General features: G+C 38.5%; 1 protein-coding gene and 1 long non-coding RNA gene across 31 annotated transcripts in view; one reads left to right on the top strand and one right to left on the bottom strand.

Moving 5' to 3' along the window:
- The window catches only part of LOC112647188 (uncharacterized), a 142,736-nt gene extending 136,041 nt beyond the window's left edge, over window positions 1-6,695 (bottom strand). For all 5 annotated transcript variants that reach the window (XR_007410809.1, XR_003128171.3, XR_004816236.2 and 2 more), the window contains exon 1: window positions 6,497-6,695. This is a non-coding gene — a long non-coding RNA (uncharacterized LOC112647188). The remainder of the gene's footprint in view (window positions 1-6,496) is intronic.
- SGIP1 (SH3GL interacting endocytic adaptor 1) overlaps window positions 1-16,766 on the top strand; it is a 207,274-nt gene that overhangs the window by 172,404 nt on the left and 18,104 nt on the right. For all 26 annotated transcript variants that reach the window (XM_049110318.1, XM_049110321.1, XM_049110317.1 and 23 more), the window contains 2 exons: window positions 7,265-7,376; window positions 15,107-15,262. In XM_049110318.1, coding sequence (XP_048966275.1) covers window positions 7,265-7,376; window positions 15,107-15,262 — 268 coding nt within the window. The remainder of the gene's footprint in view (window positions 1-7,264; window positions 7,377-15,106; window positions 15,263-16,766) is intronic.

The following is a 16,766-nucleotide window of genomic DNA, read 5'->3' as shown; positions in this document are numbered from 1 at the left end:
GAAAGACTATCCATTGGAAGAAAGACAGTCTCTTCAATAAATGGTGCTGGGAAAATTGGACATCCACATGCAGAAGAATGAAACTAGACCACTCTCTTTCACCATACACAAAGATAAACTCAAAATGGATGAAAGATCTAAATGTGAGACAAGATTCCATCAAAATCCTAGAGAAGAACACAGGCAACACCCTTTTTGAACTCGGCCATAGTAACTTCTTGCAAGATACATCCACGAAGGCAAAAGAAACAAAAGCAAAAATGAACTATTGGGACTTCATCAAGATAAGAAGCTTTTGCACAGCAAAGGATACAGTCAACAAAACTCAAAGACAACCTACAGAATGGGAGAAGATATTTGCAAATGACATATCAGATAAAGGGCTAGTTTCCAAGATCTATAAAGAACTTATTAAACTCAACACCAAAGAAACAAACAATCCAATCATGAAATGGGCAAAAGACATGAACAGAAATCTCACAGAAGAAGACATAGACATGGCCAACATGCACATGAGAAAATGCTCTGCATCACTTGCCATCAGGGAAATACAAATCAAAACTACAATGAGATACCACCTCACACCAGTGAGAATGGGAAAAATTAACAAGGCAGGAAACAACAAATGTTGGAGAGGATGTGGAGAAAAGGGAACCCTCTTACACTGTTGGTGGGAATGTGAACTGGTGCAGCCACTGTGGAAAACTGTGTGGAGGTTCCTCAAACAGTTAAAAATATACCTGCCCTACGACCCAGCAATTGCACTGTTGGGGATTTACCCCAAAGATACAAATGCAATGAAACGCTGGGACACCTGCACCCCGATGTTTCTAGCAGCAATGGCCACGATAGCCAAACTGTGGAAGGAGCCTCGGTGTCCAACGAAAGATGAATGGATAAAGAAGATGTGGTTTATGTATACAATGGAATATTACTCAGCTATTAGAAATGACAAATACCCACCATTTGCTTCAACGTGGATGGAACTGGAGGGTATTATGCTGAGTGAAGTAAGTCAGTCGGAGAAGGACAAACATTATATGTTCTCATTCATTTGGGGAATATAAATAATAGTGAAAGGGAAAATAAGGGAAGGGAGAAGAAATGTGTGGGAAATATCAGAAAGGGAGACAGAACATAAAGACTGCTAACTCTGGGAAACGAACTAGGGGTGGTAGAAGGGGAGGAGGGCGGGGGGTGGGAGTGAATGGGTGACAGGCACTGGGTGTTATTCTGTATGTTAGTAAATTGAACACCAATAAAAAAAAAAAAAAATAAAAAATAAACCTTGGAGTAATGACCCCAAAGCAAACTAAAAAATCTTACCTATCCTAAATATTAATGACCACTCATAAGAAATTTTGGTGAGAAAATAAAATATGGATACAGCAAAAAAAACAAAAAAAAACAAAAAAAAAAAATAAATAAATAAATGTCCGATCTTAAGAACAATGGACATACAATGCAAATACAGTGCACATTTGTTGAAAAGTGAAACTGCCAATCATAAAATGGATACAGGATTCTATAAAGTCAGTGAAAGCACTGGTGTAAAGATCCTTAGGTTACACTCATAGCCCTTGTCAGCTGAGGGTTTAGCAAAAAAAAAATATATATATATATATATATTAATAACTAGAGAAGGAAAGGAAGCTTACATTATACACACTTCAAAAGAAAATCAAGAAATTGGGAGGCCTTTAGGAAATTTATAAAACTCTCAATTAACTCTGCAGTAATGGTTCACTTTATGATCATGAATCAAAGCCAAATCTGAATCTAGATTGATGTGTAAAGTTATAATACAATTTTGTCAGAAAAGTGAACCTTTTCTCAAAATATCAACACAAGTCATTTTCCCTCACCCTAAGAACTCACTGATTATTTAATTGTAGTGTGTTAAAATATTTTTTCACAAATTGAATATATGACAATTTTGAGTCCCAATCAAGCCTTTTACCACTACATACTATGAAATTTAAATATATTCATTTTGAAGTGATTTTTTTCTGATACTGACTGTCCTCAGATAACAAGGACATCCTATGTTATCATATGTAATTCTCGTAACACCTGTAGAAGGTACCATCTCCGTTTCATAAAAGGATGATGCTGGGCCTCAGAGAGGTTAAGTAATCTGCTCAAGGCCACACAGTAAGTGATAAAGTCAGGATTCAAATGTAATTCAATCTGATTCCAAAAAAAAAGAAAAATTCAATCTGATTCCAACATTCTTTGTCTCTCTCACTGCATTGTACAAATATTATCTATAAAGTATCATAGAATTGAATATAATTATCTTTTTATTAATTCTAACTAATACAATCCACTTTTTCTGGAAAAATCTAACCCAATTCCCACTGTCCACTACTTCATACAACTCTTAGAGTTTCTTCTCTCTTCCTCTATGCATACAGAGACTTTCTGTTGCTTCCATCTATTGGTTCCATCTCCAGCACTCTTACTCCTGGACATAGGGTCATTTGTCTCCCGCCTACAGCAAGCCTGGTGGAGTGGGCAGTTACCGGGTAAACTGCCAGGGTAGGAATGGTCTTCAAACAAGACCACCCTCTCCTGTTGCTCATGCTTCCAGTTGGGCTTTCAAAGGGACTGTTTCCAACCCCAGATGAACAGAAGGTAAAGCTTGTTGCTCTTATGGCATCTTGGCTTTTACAAGTGCACACCCTCTCCTCTCTAATTAGATAAGGTTGCTAGCACTGTATCAGTGTCCCAATTTCATGGGCACGTGGCTGGAATAACTGACCTGCTCAAGGTCAGATGTGAACTAAGCAGCATGGTGAAGAGTGAAGTTCACAGCCTCTGACACAGCCCTAGACTCTTTACTATAGAAGCAAAGCTTAGTAACTACAAGTGTAGGTTGCTTGCTCTCTGAATATGAGCTAGTTACTTAAGCTCTCAACACTTCATCATCTGTAAGAAAGGGATGTTAACAATAACACCTACTCAGTGAACCGGTTGTGTGAATCAAAGGAGTTGGTATAAGAGAAGCATTACAAGAGTTTGGCACAAAGTTGGGGAAAAGTGAACAATAGTTATTACCATTTAGAACAGATAGAAACAAATGGTACAAACACCCTGGAGGGAGGCATGATTTTGACACAAATTCATATTAAATTTAAAACAACTAAAAAATAAGTCTTTTCCATGAGCTGGGCTTGATGTGAAAACAGTTTTAACGTCCAGTACTGCGAAGTGGAAAACATTATACACAAAATGAAGAAGAGGGTGCATAAAGGGGAGGTGAGACCTTGCCACAGGTTTGCTTCGGGCACAATTTTGTGCACATCTTCGTGACACGCTTCACCTCCACGCCAATGCCCAACCAGCAGTGGTGTGAGGCCAGGGGCTCTGTTAACCCGACACGCAAACATTTATTTATTTGCAGAGTTAACCTTCTTGTACTCTTACTCAATTTCTGTACCTGAGTTTGCTTGGAATTGCTATTTTGTCAGACTCCACAAGCTAGTGGCAGCAACCTGTCCTTCTGGGGGTACTGCAAATGCGCCATCATATGCCTAACATAATTTGTTCTGACTTCTGTGCTATTAGAGCAGATTAGGTAAGAGGGTGGGATCCAGAGTCAGGCAATGCATCCCAATTCTGTTCATACTGCTTACGTTAGTATGTGTGACTGTGGGCAAGGCTCAGGATTTGTTTTCCCATCCCTAAAAGAAGAACAATAATGGTGGTTGCCTTATTGGAATCATAGCTGGATTTAAAGCTAACATCAGGAAAGCTCCTTGAATAGTTCTGGGTATGCAATAAGAAGTAGATGTTTTTGTTGTTGCTACTACTGTTTTTGTTAGTCAGGACCTGGAACTGAATTTTAGCTGTACTGCTTTCTAGCAGAGTGACCTTTGGCAAGTAAAATAGAGATAATCATACTGAACCTGTTTGTCCTTTCAATGTATGAAGAACATAAAGCCACCTTAGTGTTTGATATTTTATTATGTTAAAGGATACACATAATAAATACTGTTTCTACCTTGAATTCTTTAAAAATATCATTAACAGTAATGTAATAATTATAATATTAAGCTATTCTCTAACTTCACATAGTGTTTTATCTTTCATTTGTGTCTAATATTGTAGTCCCCTTCCAGACCATAAGCTCCATGAAGGGGGGTTGGCATATCAGTCAGCAATTAGCACAATGCTTAATTATTACAGGAATTCATATTTAAATGAATCCAAAGAAAGTACATTTCAGCCAATTTTTATGTCCTAAGGGTCCAAGCATTATATCAAGCAACTTTAACAGATACAATGGCCACCTATGTGATCTGCAAAAAACCATACATCCAAGTCTGTATGACTCAAGAGCTGAAATTTCTTTTTGTTAAATCACAGAACAGCCCACCCTATACTACTCATTTGGCAATTAATTTGCAGTGAAATAATCTTGTAGCACTATCAATTGAAGTATTAAGCTCTTCTTTTTCTAACGGTTTTATTTATTTATTATTTGAGAGAGAGAGAAACAGAGATAGCAAGTAGAGAAGCAGGCTCCCCAGTGAGCAGGGAGCCTGATGATGTGGGGCTCAATCCCAGAATTCTGGGATCATGGCCCAAGCCAAATGCAGATGCTTAACCAACTGAGCCACCCAGGAGCCCTGAACTATTAAACTCTTGCTTGCATATGTTACTGCTATTAGATGTTTCCATACGTTTATGTCTTATTTTCTGGAAGTTTACATATTGATGCTCCCACCACTATCTTGCACATAGTAGAGGCTCAGTAAATGTTTGACAGATCCACTCAAATCCTCATTGAAGAGAAACTGTTTTCAAAGCAGCCTACTTCTGTGTTAGAACATTATTTCTACAGTTCAAAAAAAGCTAAATGTGTATCAACAACTTAAAAATCATAGAATCCTAAAACAGAGATTATATGATCTACTGCCTCTATTTTATGATTGAGAAAGCCAAAAGTAAATTGACTTGCCCAAGGTCACAAAGCTATTAATTTGCAGATTCATGGCCATGGTCCCTTGTGTCACTGTCTGGTAATGTTCTTCCAGATGTTCAAAAATAGTCTCTAGGCCCCTAAATTATCTGCCCCACTATCACTAGAGCAATCTAAACTCAAGCCCATCATAACTCCCTTATTTCAGATATTTCAGAGGCCTCTCATCTTCTAGAGATGGTGTTCTTAACCTCAGTTTTAGGACCTCCAAGCCCTATTTCAAATTACATGAATGCTGTCTACATGTGCACTCCGCTTTGAAAAGCATCCATAGATTTGTATTAAATTATCAAAAAAGTAACTATGATCTTAACTGCCGATAAGTCACCTATAAAATAAACAATTTTTACTAAGTTATTTATACAAAACTGTTCAAGACCTAATTTCTAGCGGCCCCCAACCTCATCTCCTTCCCTGTCTCATCTTTCAATACCCACCACATTTGCACACATTTGCAAATAGTGCCAAACTTCCTGTGGTTTCTCAAAATACCATGTTTGCTCAGTTCCACACAGAAGTACATGCTGAGCCTTCTTCCTTCTCCCTCTTGTGAGACTGTATTCATTTTCAAACCTCAGTTCCAACAGTATTTTCTCCATGAAATCTTCCCCGATCTCTCCACTTACTTCATACATTACATAGATAATATATGTAAAACACATACTAAGTATGCAACAAATAGTGGTGATGGAGGTAATGCTCATGAATATTGATGATGATGATATGAGCACACTGAACTGTAAGTCCTTGAGGACAGGGATTATGTTTCAACTTTGAATCCCCAGAACCTTACCATAGTGCCTTATACATAATAGATAGTAAGCGTGTGTTTGTTAATGATCAATTACCCCAAGTCCAAGATATTGAAAGCCAATGGAAGACAGTAAATGGAGAGACCAGCATGAGTGAGAATTACCAAAGAAAACTTTATTGAGAAGGGAGATACTCAAAGGGTAGATTTTTCTTTTTTAATAGCAAAGGAAGAGTACAGAAGTCACCAAAAGTAAAAGAAAAAAAAGCATAATACGTAGTCTGCTCCAGGGTTGGGAAGAGTAAATGTGCTTTGTTTGATAGGAAGGAGAAGCAGTGAGTAACAACATGATTAAATACCTTGTCATTACGAAAACTTTGCTGTCTAGAACCATACTAGAGATGAAGAGCAAAGACAACAATCCTAAGTTTTGCTTCTTTCAGAAACCTCAGGTTGTATCAAAACCATAAAAGAAAATGTTTCAGGGATTCCTGGGTGGCGCAGCAGTTTGGCGCCTGCCTTTGGCCCAGGGCGCGATCCTGGAGGCCCGGGATCAAATCCCACGTCGGGCTCCCGGTGCATGGAGCCTGCTTCTCCCTCTGCCTATGTCTCTGCCTCTCTCTCTCTCTCTGTGTGACTATCATAAATAAATAAAAATTTTAAAAAATGTTTCATTTAGACAAACTGTATGGTATAATAGGGAGAACACAAGCTTTACAGAGCAGCAAATCTAGCTTGAATTTTAGTTTTGCACTTACCTGTTATCTTGGGTTGAGTCCCTTATCTCTTTGAGCTTTAGTTTTCTCTTCTGTAGAATGGAAATTATAATGGGTATCCTAAAGGGCTGATGTGGGGTATGAATGAGGTAATTCTTGTAAGATATGTGGTGTACAGCCTAGCAAGTAGCAGGTGTTCAATAAACATGAGAGCTACTGTTATTGTTATAGTATGAATTGATGTACTTGTGTGTCTGTGTTAAGTCATAATGTACATTATGTCATGTATGTTTTTGGACATGTAAACTTGAGCTTATTTGATCTGAAGATAATTGGGCTTTCCGAAACAAATAATCCAAAAAAGAACAATGCATAACATGGTACCCCATGGCCATTTGTGTCTTTGAAATAAAGAAACAAAAAGTTTTGAGTGTAGGTTGAATGCTCAAATAGGAAGCTAATAATTGTCTTTATTAACTACCTGCTGTACAAACTGTCATTCAAATACTGCCTTATGCTTATGTAAAACATTGAAACCCCCCGATGACTTTATTCATCTGCTTGGATTTTTTTTTCTGTAGAAAAATTAGTAATTGAATTAATTTCAAGTGTGTTTGTTTGTAAATCAGCCAAATATTTCTTTTTAAATACTTGAGCTCTATGTTGAATATACACACATGGTTCTTAGCACATTACTTTTTTTCAATAATAGATTTCATCCTTTAATCCTTTTTTAATGGGCTTTTAGTTCCACATATACTAACATGTCTCCTATGTCCATAATAAATGAAAGTTTTTCATTTCGTGCAGGTTCTTCCAGGGGCCCCAGCCCCCTAACCATGGGAGCCCAGGACACCCTCCCTGTTGCAGCAGCATTTACAGAAACGGTCAATGCCTACTTCAAAGGAGCAGATCCAAGCAAGTAAGCCTGGGACTTGGTCCACCATATTTTTCAAACTCTATCCTATCCAGTGGATGGGTGGGGGGGACACCCTAAACATAACTATTTCATTCCTTATCTTAAAACTAAAACAAACAAAAAACAAAAATTTGATTAATAGTAACAGGTGGCATACCTTGAATGGAGGAGAAAATTTAATTAGATATATTAATTCACTGCTTTTTAAAAAAAATATGCCAAAGGACCAATAATCTAGTGTCTTATTCCATGGATAGAGTTCAGAAAGTTATGGATTCCCTGAAATTTTACTGCATATCTTATGTGTGTGTACATATGTGCATTTGTCATTGAGAGGGTCTACAGCATCCATCAATTTCACAAAAAGGTTTATGATCCAAAAAAACAAAAATTAAAAGTGATTATTAGTCTACACTAAAAACAAAACTCCGAAGTCAAACTGGCTTTCAAGTGTGTCATTAGTACAATTCCAGGGTTGAATGTGATGGATAAACAAAGGGCAAACCTAAATGAGGAAAGAATTGCTCTTTATTTTTCACTTACAAGGGCTAGGGCTGAAAAGACCTTAGTATCCATGGAAATAAGAATTAGAAAAAGAAGACATTCACATCGAACACTTGACTATTTTATGAAAACTTTTTAAAGAGTGATAATTAAGTATAATTAGGATTTGGATCTCCACATATATTTTAAGTGGGAATTTATATGACTAACTGTGAATCCTCTTTACACTTCAGGAACACTAGTTTTTGTAAGCCTAAATCTAACAATATTATGCTGGGAAACATGATTAGTAACTCCAGACAGTAGGATCTATCAACCTCCCTAAATGTCATGTCCTTTTTAATAACATTTAGATTTTATTCTGTGCCCAGACTATTGTAGAGAAACCAACACTATGGACTCTGATGTGTTAGTCTATTTGGGATACTATAACAGAAGAGTGTAGACTGAGTGGCTTCTAAACCACAGAAATGTATTTCTCATGGTTTTTGAGGTTGAATAGTCCAACATCAAGGCTCTGGCAAATTCAGTATCTGACCAGAGCCAGCGTCCTGGGTCATAGTAACCTTAAATGGGAGGAGGGAGGGTCCTAGGGAGTTCTTCAAGGTCACTTTTATAAAGGTGCTGATCTCCTTTATGAGGGTACTACCCTCATGACCTCATCACCTCTCAACAACCCCCCTTCAAACACCATCGTATTGGAAATTAGATTTCAGCATACAGGTTTTGGAAGGACACAAACATTCACTCTGGTTTCTCCCATATCTTTTCTTTTCAATCTTCAAACCAGGAAGGTAATTTGTCACATGCACATATCAATAGGAATTAAAAGCTACCTCATACAGAGTATGCATTTGAACTGTTAGAGTAAGTGCCATGTGCCTAAGTTGTATATATACTTCATATACACATATACATGTTGGTTCTGTAAACTCTTCTTTAAATGAAGAATTTACATAACTTTCTATAATACCAGTTCTAAGGATTACTTATTATCAACGGACCTGCCTATACTTTAGAAAGCTCAGGCTGACCAGAATTGAGAAAGGCAGGTAGAAACACACCTTTAAAAGAATAAGAGTAGGGGATCCCTGGGTGGCTCTGCGATTTAGCGCCTGCTTTTGGCCCAGGGTGTGATCCTGGAGTCCCGGGATCGAGCCCCGCGTCGGGCTGCCTGCACGGAGCCTGCTTCTCCCTCTGCCTGTGTCTCTGTCTTTCTCTCTCTCTACGTCTATCATGAATAAATAAATAAAATCTTTAAAAAAAATAAAAGAATAAGAGTAGTCAGCGGGCACCTGGGTGGTTGAGTTGGCTAAGCATCTGACTCTTGATTTTGGCTCAGGTCATGATCTCATGGTCTTGAGATTGAACCCTGTGTTGGGTTCTGTGCTGAGCATGGAGCCTGCTTAAGATTTTCTCTCCCTAAAAAAACAACAAAAAAAAAGATTCTCTCTCCCTCTTCCTCTGCCCCTCCCCACAAACTCTCTCTCTCTCTCTCTCTCTCTCTCTCTCAAAAAAAGAAAATAAGAATAAGAGTGGTCAGGAGTGTGGAAAGATGTCTATACCAGCTTGAAAAGCACTGGGAATCACACAAGAATGAGTCCTTTTCATGTCTGCTTAATAATTGGTTATCATTCATTCATTTATTCAGAGAGACATAATAGGTAGTAGGAGTGCTTCCACTTTTGCCCCTAAAATCTATTTTCAATATATCACTCTTCTGCTCAGTATCCTTCTTTCTTGTTCAGAGTAAAATCCAGTGCTTTACAATGGTCCATGAGGCTCTAGATTATCTGTTGAGACTTTTCTCCCATTTCAGCTCCCACCTCTCTGATCTTGTCTCCATCACTGGTGGTGTCCTTGTTTGTTCCACTCTGGTCACACTGGCTTCATGGCTGTTCCTCTGTCATTAGGCTGTTCCTCTGCTATGCAGACCCTATCTGCATCTCAGGGCCTTAGCATTTGTTGCTCTTTCAGCCTGGGTGAAATCTTCTCCAGCTATCTGAGTGACTTGCCCCCTTACCTCTTTCAGGATTCTTCAGCAGATGTATCAGAGACCTTCTCTGTCCATCCCATGCAAATAGCAACACTCCTCCCCACCCTCTGGCATCACTTTCTCCCTCCCCATTGCCCTTCTCTCTAATTAACATGTTGCATGTTTTCAGTGTCCACTGTCTGTCTCTTCCCCAACTAGAAGAACCATGATCTTGGCATTCCAGTGATGTGGCATTTGAGCCAAATTAATATTAGTGTTTTCTTATGCCCTTCTAAATGAACTGAGTCTTTGACTTGAGATGACTGCATATACTGAGTTTGTTTTCAAATATATTGCCATAAGTAGTTGCAGTACATATTGCATACTGGTAGGTGGGAGATTCAGTAAATTTCATTGGAATTATGGGATCTGAAATTTATGAACAGATCATGAGGTGACAGTCTTCTAAATTTAATTTCAGCTCCAGGCAGTGAATCATTTTAATTGCTGTTCCTTTGTTATTCACTTTTAAGGAAACATCTCAAGTTCAAAAATTCTGTCATAGGGTGAGCAGAGGAGGAGGATAAAGTCAAACAGAGTGCCACATAGAGAAATGATATAGAAAAGCCATGTTGACTTGCTTTTGCCTGTGGTTTCCTCTCATCCTGCACCCAAAGCCTTCCCCATTTGCTTTCAGACCATACAGTGGAAACAATCTACTACTTTAATTATTACATACTGTGATATACAACCCATTCGAGTATAGTTATACCCTTTCTTTGTTTTTTGTTTTTGGTTTTGTTTTTGTTTTTTTATTTATTTTTTTAATAATAAATTTATTTTTTATTGGTGTTCAATTTGCCAACATACAGAATAACACCCAGTGCTCATCCCATCAAGTGCCCCCCTCAGTGCAATCCAGAAAGACTCATGTGTCAAATACTCAAAGATTCTTTGAGTATTGAGAACACCTGTAGTAGGCATTTTGACACGTGAGTCTTTCTGGATTGCTCATCAGCAGAGAACTACTTAACTTTTGAAGCTGGCTGGAGAAACACATCTACCATTATTCGCTCCTATTTGAACAACCCTGGTGTTAGGGATTAATTCTTTACTTCTCTGGAAAAATTATGTTTCTCACCTATATTCTATCCTCTTCTCATCATTTCTCAAATTTTTTATTCAAGTGTCTGTCTCTCCAATTAAATCAGAAGTTTGGGCAAAGATCACATTTGTCCTGTTTGTCACTGTCCTTTCTAGGGCATCACATAATACCTGGTACATTGTATAGTCACCCTACATATAATTATTAAATGTATGAATTTATTTTAACACTTTATTGAGTTCCTAGTCTGCACTAGGTTCTGTGTAATGCATGTTTGCCTTTCTAGAACCCAAGACACAGCACTTGTCTTCAGAAGAATGGGTAAGATATGTGCAAGAAGCTATGAAATAGTTTGTTTTTTTTAATCTGTACATCTGTCCAAGGAACCTGGAGAGAGGAAAAAGTAAGGAGGGCTGAATAAAGAGAATAGTAAGGAAAGTTTCAGAAAGGCCTGCCTTTGAACTGAGTCTTGAAACCTGAAAAGGAGTTTGCCTAGTACCTAAGCTAATGAAAGGGAATTATAAGTATATGTACAGCAGTATGTATACTTGAAAAGAAGACCGTGGGCTTAGTTATCAAACAGTATACAGAAGTCACATTTATGTCAGCCATGTATTTCTGATGACCTCACATATATCAAATTCACACGTTTCCTGACCAAAATTGGCCAGCATTTCTGTTGATTGGCTAATGTGGTGCTGCCTGTGGCAATGGGGAGAGCCCAGTTTATAAGTCACTCAGCCAGGTAACTTTGAAATTGTGCCATTCTTGATAAGTGTTTCATTTGTTGGGATTCACATGATTTCAAATTTTATTCATAACTTGAGTTTGTTAATATTTCCATATCGCTGTATTTCAGATTTCTGTAATTCAAACTCACATGAAATGTAGCCACATTGTGTACTGTTAGGAACAATCATGAGAGTTAAATATTTTCCTTTAGTGAGTGTGGATTGAAAATGCTTTTGTATAGGAAATTTCAGATCTAGAAATAGATACTGGATGAATTAATAAATCAGCAAAGTTCCACCTGTGACAGTGGAGACACAATCCTGAAAAGTAATAAAAATGAAGAAACTCAGTGCTTCTTATATTAGTTTATATTGACTACTTCTTTCATCAGCCACCCTGTTTTGCTCATTTTTAAATGACCTCCCCATTCAAAACAAATAACAAAAATTACAGAATTAGGAGTCAATAAATTTTTATTGACTTAATAAATGCTACTCCCTGCCTTCACTGACTAGTTTTCAAAAGAGAAACTTTATCCCCCACCAAGAGACCATTTAGATCTCATTTTGAGCAACCTAGTAAAGCAGCTGAGCTGATTCCCTACCCATTAAAAACATTTGAGTCATGCTGCTGACAACAACATACTGAGTGAGGGTAGATGCCGAAGTCTATTTTAACAAATGCTCTAATTGTTGTCTTCTAGAGTTGTGAAATCATATTCTGCACGTCCATGTATTGAAAAACATCAAGAGTAGACTCAGCTGCAGGGGAATTCCGAGCTCAGCACCAGTAAATAAAATGAGGTTTATGTATCTAAAAGAGAAGGAAGACAGCAGAGTTGGCAGGCAAACTGGGAGAAGAGTAGTATTCTCCAGAAGAGATGGAAGTGCAAACTTCCAGAAGCCAGAATTTTCATCCAGATTAGTGCAGAGTTATGGATGATAACATCCGAATGAGGGCTCAGAAGGGGACATGGCAACTTTAGAAAGTTCCCCTGCCCTCCACCTCTACCTCAAAGGCAGCCTTACACATACAAGGCTGTAGCACTTCTTCACATAAGCTATTTTAAATGTACCAAGGGCCATTTCCCCTGAGCCCCATGTGTCCCGTTAATCACAGTCACACAGCCATACAAGGTGACTATGGGGCAAATGGAGTTCCTTATACTCAAATGGGAGCAAAGTTTCCATCTTGTAGCCCCAATTCCCCTAGAACGTACACTCCTGAACTTAAAGTTATAGAATTGGTATGAGAGTAAATTATCCAAATGTAGAAGGAAGTCATAAAGAAGTTCACTCATTTGAAATAGTTACTGTTTCCCAAAGAAGAATAATCCTTTGAGATTTCTGCTTCTGGCCAAGGTGTAGAGATCAATTTATCTTTCTACCTGAAAACACCCCAAAAATGGACAAAACATATGAAACAATGATTTACAAGACACTGGGCCTGAGGCGAAAAGACAGTGATCCCTGAGAGGTGAGGTGTGCATTGTGATGGCCCCAGCTTACTTCCTTAAGAGTTTTTGGCATGACATAGGGAAGCCTGGCGGACTCCCAGCTGTTCACAAAGAGGTGTCTCCCTGAGGCACACTCCACTACAAAACCAGCTGAGGGGGTTGACAGAGAAAGCTAATGGCCACACAGTGGGTACTTCAGGCCACCATGCACCACAGAAGCTGGTTGTGGAGAAAGTGTGCACATGCCAGGAGCCTGGGGCTGGAGAATCCACTTGCATTGCAGGATCTGGGCCCTGGGACAGCCCAGACACATGCCCTACAAGAATCAGATGCTAGGGAAGCTGCCTCTGCCACTGGGCACCAACAAAGCCACATAGGCTGCAATACCCACACCCTGGGGATGCCACCTGCACTGCGGAGGTCACACAGAGGCCTCCTGCACTACAAAAGCCTGGCACTAGATGCCCTAAGTACCACCGGAGCCTGCCTAGCAAGCACTCTGGAATGAGGAAGGAAAAATCGCCTCTTCCTGCGATGTCTTTTCAGCGCCCTCTATTGAAAATTTAACTGTTGGCGAAGAAAAAGTATATATAAAGGGCCCAATAATAATTTGCTATGTGCAGGCAATAAAAGGTGAATTGGAACTACATTGATTTTATGTAGAAATTGATGCAGTGACTATTTGATATGGAAGTGCAAAGGACTTACAATAGCCAAAACAATTTTGAAAAAGAACAAAGTTTGTGGATTATCACTACTTGATTTCAGTGTGATTCAGTGATTCCACTCCTATTTAATTTACCAAGAAAAATGAGAGCATATGTCCATACAAAGACTTGTAGAAACATATTCATCAGAGCTTTATTTGAATACTCAAAAACTGGAAAAATCCAAATGTTCTTCAACAAATGAATGGATTAAAAAGAAAAATGACTGTGGTATAACCATATGCTACACAGCAATAAAGTCATGAACTATAGATGCACGTGCTACATGGATGAATCTCAAAATTATTACAGAGTGGAAGAGGCCAGACCAAAAAAAAAAAAGAATCACATACTTTATGATTCTGTTTACATGAAACTCTAGAATGTGCAAATTAACATGTAGTGTCAGAAAGCATATTAGCAATTGCTTAGGGTAAGGGAGTGGGAGGATAGAGAAGAGCAGCAGAGAGGGATCACAGAAATGCATGCAGCAACTTTTAGGGATGCTGGGTATGTTCAGTAACCTGATTTCATGATGGCTTCATATTATGTTTATATTATAAATATAGTATATCAAAAGTTATGGAATTTTACACTTATAAATGAGTGCCATTTATTGTATGTCAATTATACCTCAATAAAGCCCTTTTTTAAAAAAAAAAAGGATTATTCTTCCTTCCAAATTATCCTCCTATTGTGCTAATTTATATGACTAATTTTTACAGTTTCAACCAAATAGACATGGAATAAAGATATAGCTAAATGGAAACAAGAAGTTTACCCTTCGAGTATAGAAAAGAACATGCTCAAGGCATCAGTCATGTTACTGAGAACTAACTTAAGTCCTAGTGAGTAGTGTGATCACATTGTGCATTGATGTAATATCTTCAAATATGCTGCCAAAGATTCAAAAATCAGAGAGAGAAACATCAGAATCGATTCTTCTATTTGTGAGGTGAACATACAGACTTACTTACAGAAAGACAGAAAGAGAAAAGCTGTATTTTTTCATCTTACAGTTCAAAAATACATTCAACAAATAGCCACTTTTTTTGATAAGTGGTAACTCAAACCTTGCATTCTCAGGTCTTAGAAATGATTTAGTTGTTGATAGTGGAATTGTAAGAGCTTACCTTTTGTCTCTTCTGCTTTGTAATATTGTTGCATAAGTCATTTCTTTTTCACAACTCTTTTGATTCACAGCATATTGACCTGGGTTTCCTCTCTTTCCTCTCGTGTGTTTTGATATGCCAGATGTATCGTGAAGATTACTGGAGAAATGGTGCTGTCCTTCCCTGCCGGCATCACCAGACATTTTGCCAACAACCCGTCACCTGCTGCTCTGACTTTTCGGGTGATAAATTTCAGCAGGTTAGAACATGTCCTGCCAAATCCCCAACTTCTCTGCTGGTAAATATATTTTGCACAAATTTTTTAGACATGTGTGTAGCTTAGCAGTGGATACTTACATGAACGATATACCTTAGCAAGAATATAGCATGGTAGAGAAATAACTTATTCAGATATGTTTGTAGATTCAACACAGAACTTTTGCCATCTGTCAGAGTCTTTAGTGGGTGCTCCTGTGTGCAAGCTTATATGAATTCTAATGGCCAACTGTCTCAAGTGGCTAAAGAGATATTTAGAGCAATAAAATCTGTATTAGTGACAGTTTATCCAGTGCCTATTTTACTTACCATTGGTGACAATGGATGAGGATGGTGGGAAATCAGCCTAATAAAAGCAAGAAAATCCACTTGTTGTATTAGCATCTTTTAAGGTCAAATGATATTTGAACTGTGAACTATTATTCTTCACATGAGCTTGAAAGACTTTTTTGTGAAATATATGATTTCACAGTAATGGTGATTGTTTTGATGGAACTTTACTATCAAAACAATATTTACTATATTTACTATATTCAAAGAAGCTTGTGTAAATTTCTTTGTATCAATGCACTTTTTCACATTTTTTAGCTATTAAATCTGAACACGATGTCTTTATCATACCCGCAGATTCACACAAACATACACATGTATAAAGCTATTAAAATTGGGATCCCTGGGTGGCGCAGCAGTTTAGCGCCTGCCTTTGGCCCAGGGCGCGATCCTGGAGACCCGGGATCGAATCCCATGTCGGGCTCCCGGTGCATGGGGCTTGCTTCTCCCTCTGCCTGTGTCTCTGCCTCTCTCTCTCTCTCTGTGACTATCATAAATTAATTAATTAATTTAAAAAAGCTATTAAAATTGATCAGCGTATAATACAGGTTAGTTATTGGCAATGAATGAGACCAAAGATGTCATTCTTGACAGCTGCCTCTCCATCAAGTCCTGATATTTTACTTAAAGATCTCTCTCTAAAGTGGCCATTTTTTCTCTTTCCTGGGATCTTCCTGTCCAAGTGACCACTGTCATTTTCCCAGACCACTGAAATTGCTTTTCTCTTTCCCTTCCTGCTCTCAATCTTGCCCCATTCCTACATTTTTTACATAATAGGTGAATGACTTCCTGAGGTGAATCAGGTCATCACCATGCATAATCCTCAGGTGGCTTCACATTGCGTCTGTATGGGAATGTGAACTTGTTCCCATTGCCTTTGAAGCCCTGACTCATCTACCCTCACCTGCTTCTCTGTTATCAGCTCCCGTCATCTGCCTCAGAATCCTTGGAGCTCCAGCCAGACCTACTGGTCTTAAGAACAGGCGGAGTCCTTTCCCACATCAGGGATTTGTGTGCTTGCTTCGTCTGCCTCCACTACCATTCCTGCCCCTCTGCACCTGACCCTGACTCACCCTTCAGATTTCAGCCCTGCTTGGCCTTCCCTGACCACTCCACTCCCCTCTCTACCCCAACCCCCATCCTCAAACTAAATATGTCCGCTTGTTTGTTGTTCTTTCTCAAGGTACTCTATTCTT

Source organism: Canis lupus, chromosome 5 (assembly GCF_003254725.2).
Source record: "Canis lupus dingo isolate Sandy chromosome 5, ASM325472v2, whole genome shotgun sequence".
NCBI classification, from domain to species: domain Eukaryota; kingdom Metazoa; phylum Chordata; class Mammalia; order Carnivora; family Canidae; genus Canis; species Canis lupus.
Note: the sequence above shows the minus strand (reverse complement) of the source record. Positions and strands in the feature narration are given on the sequence as shown.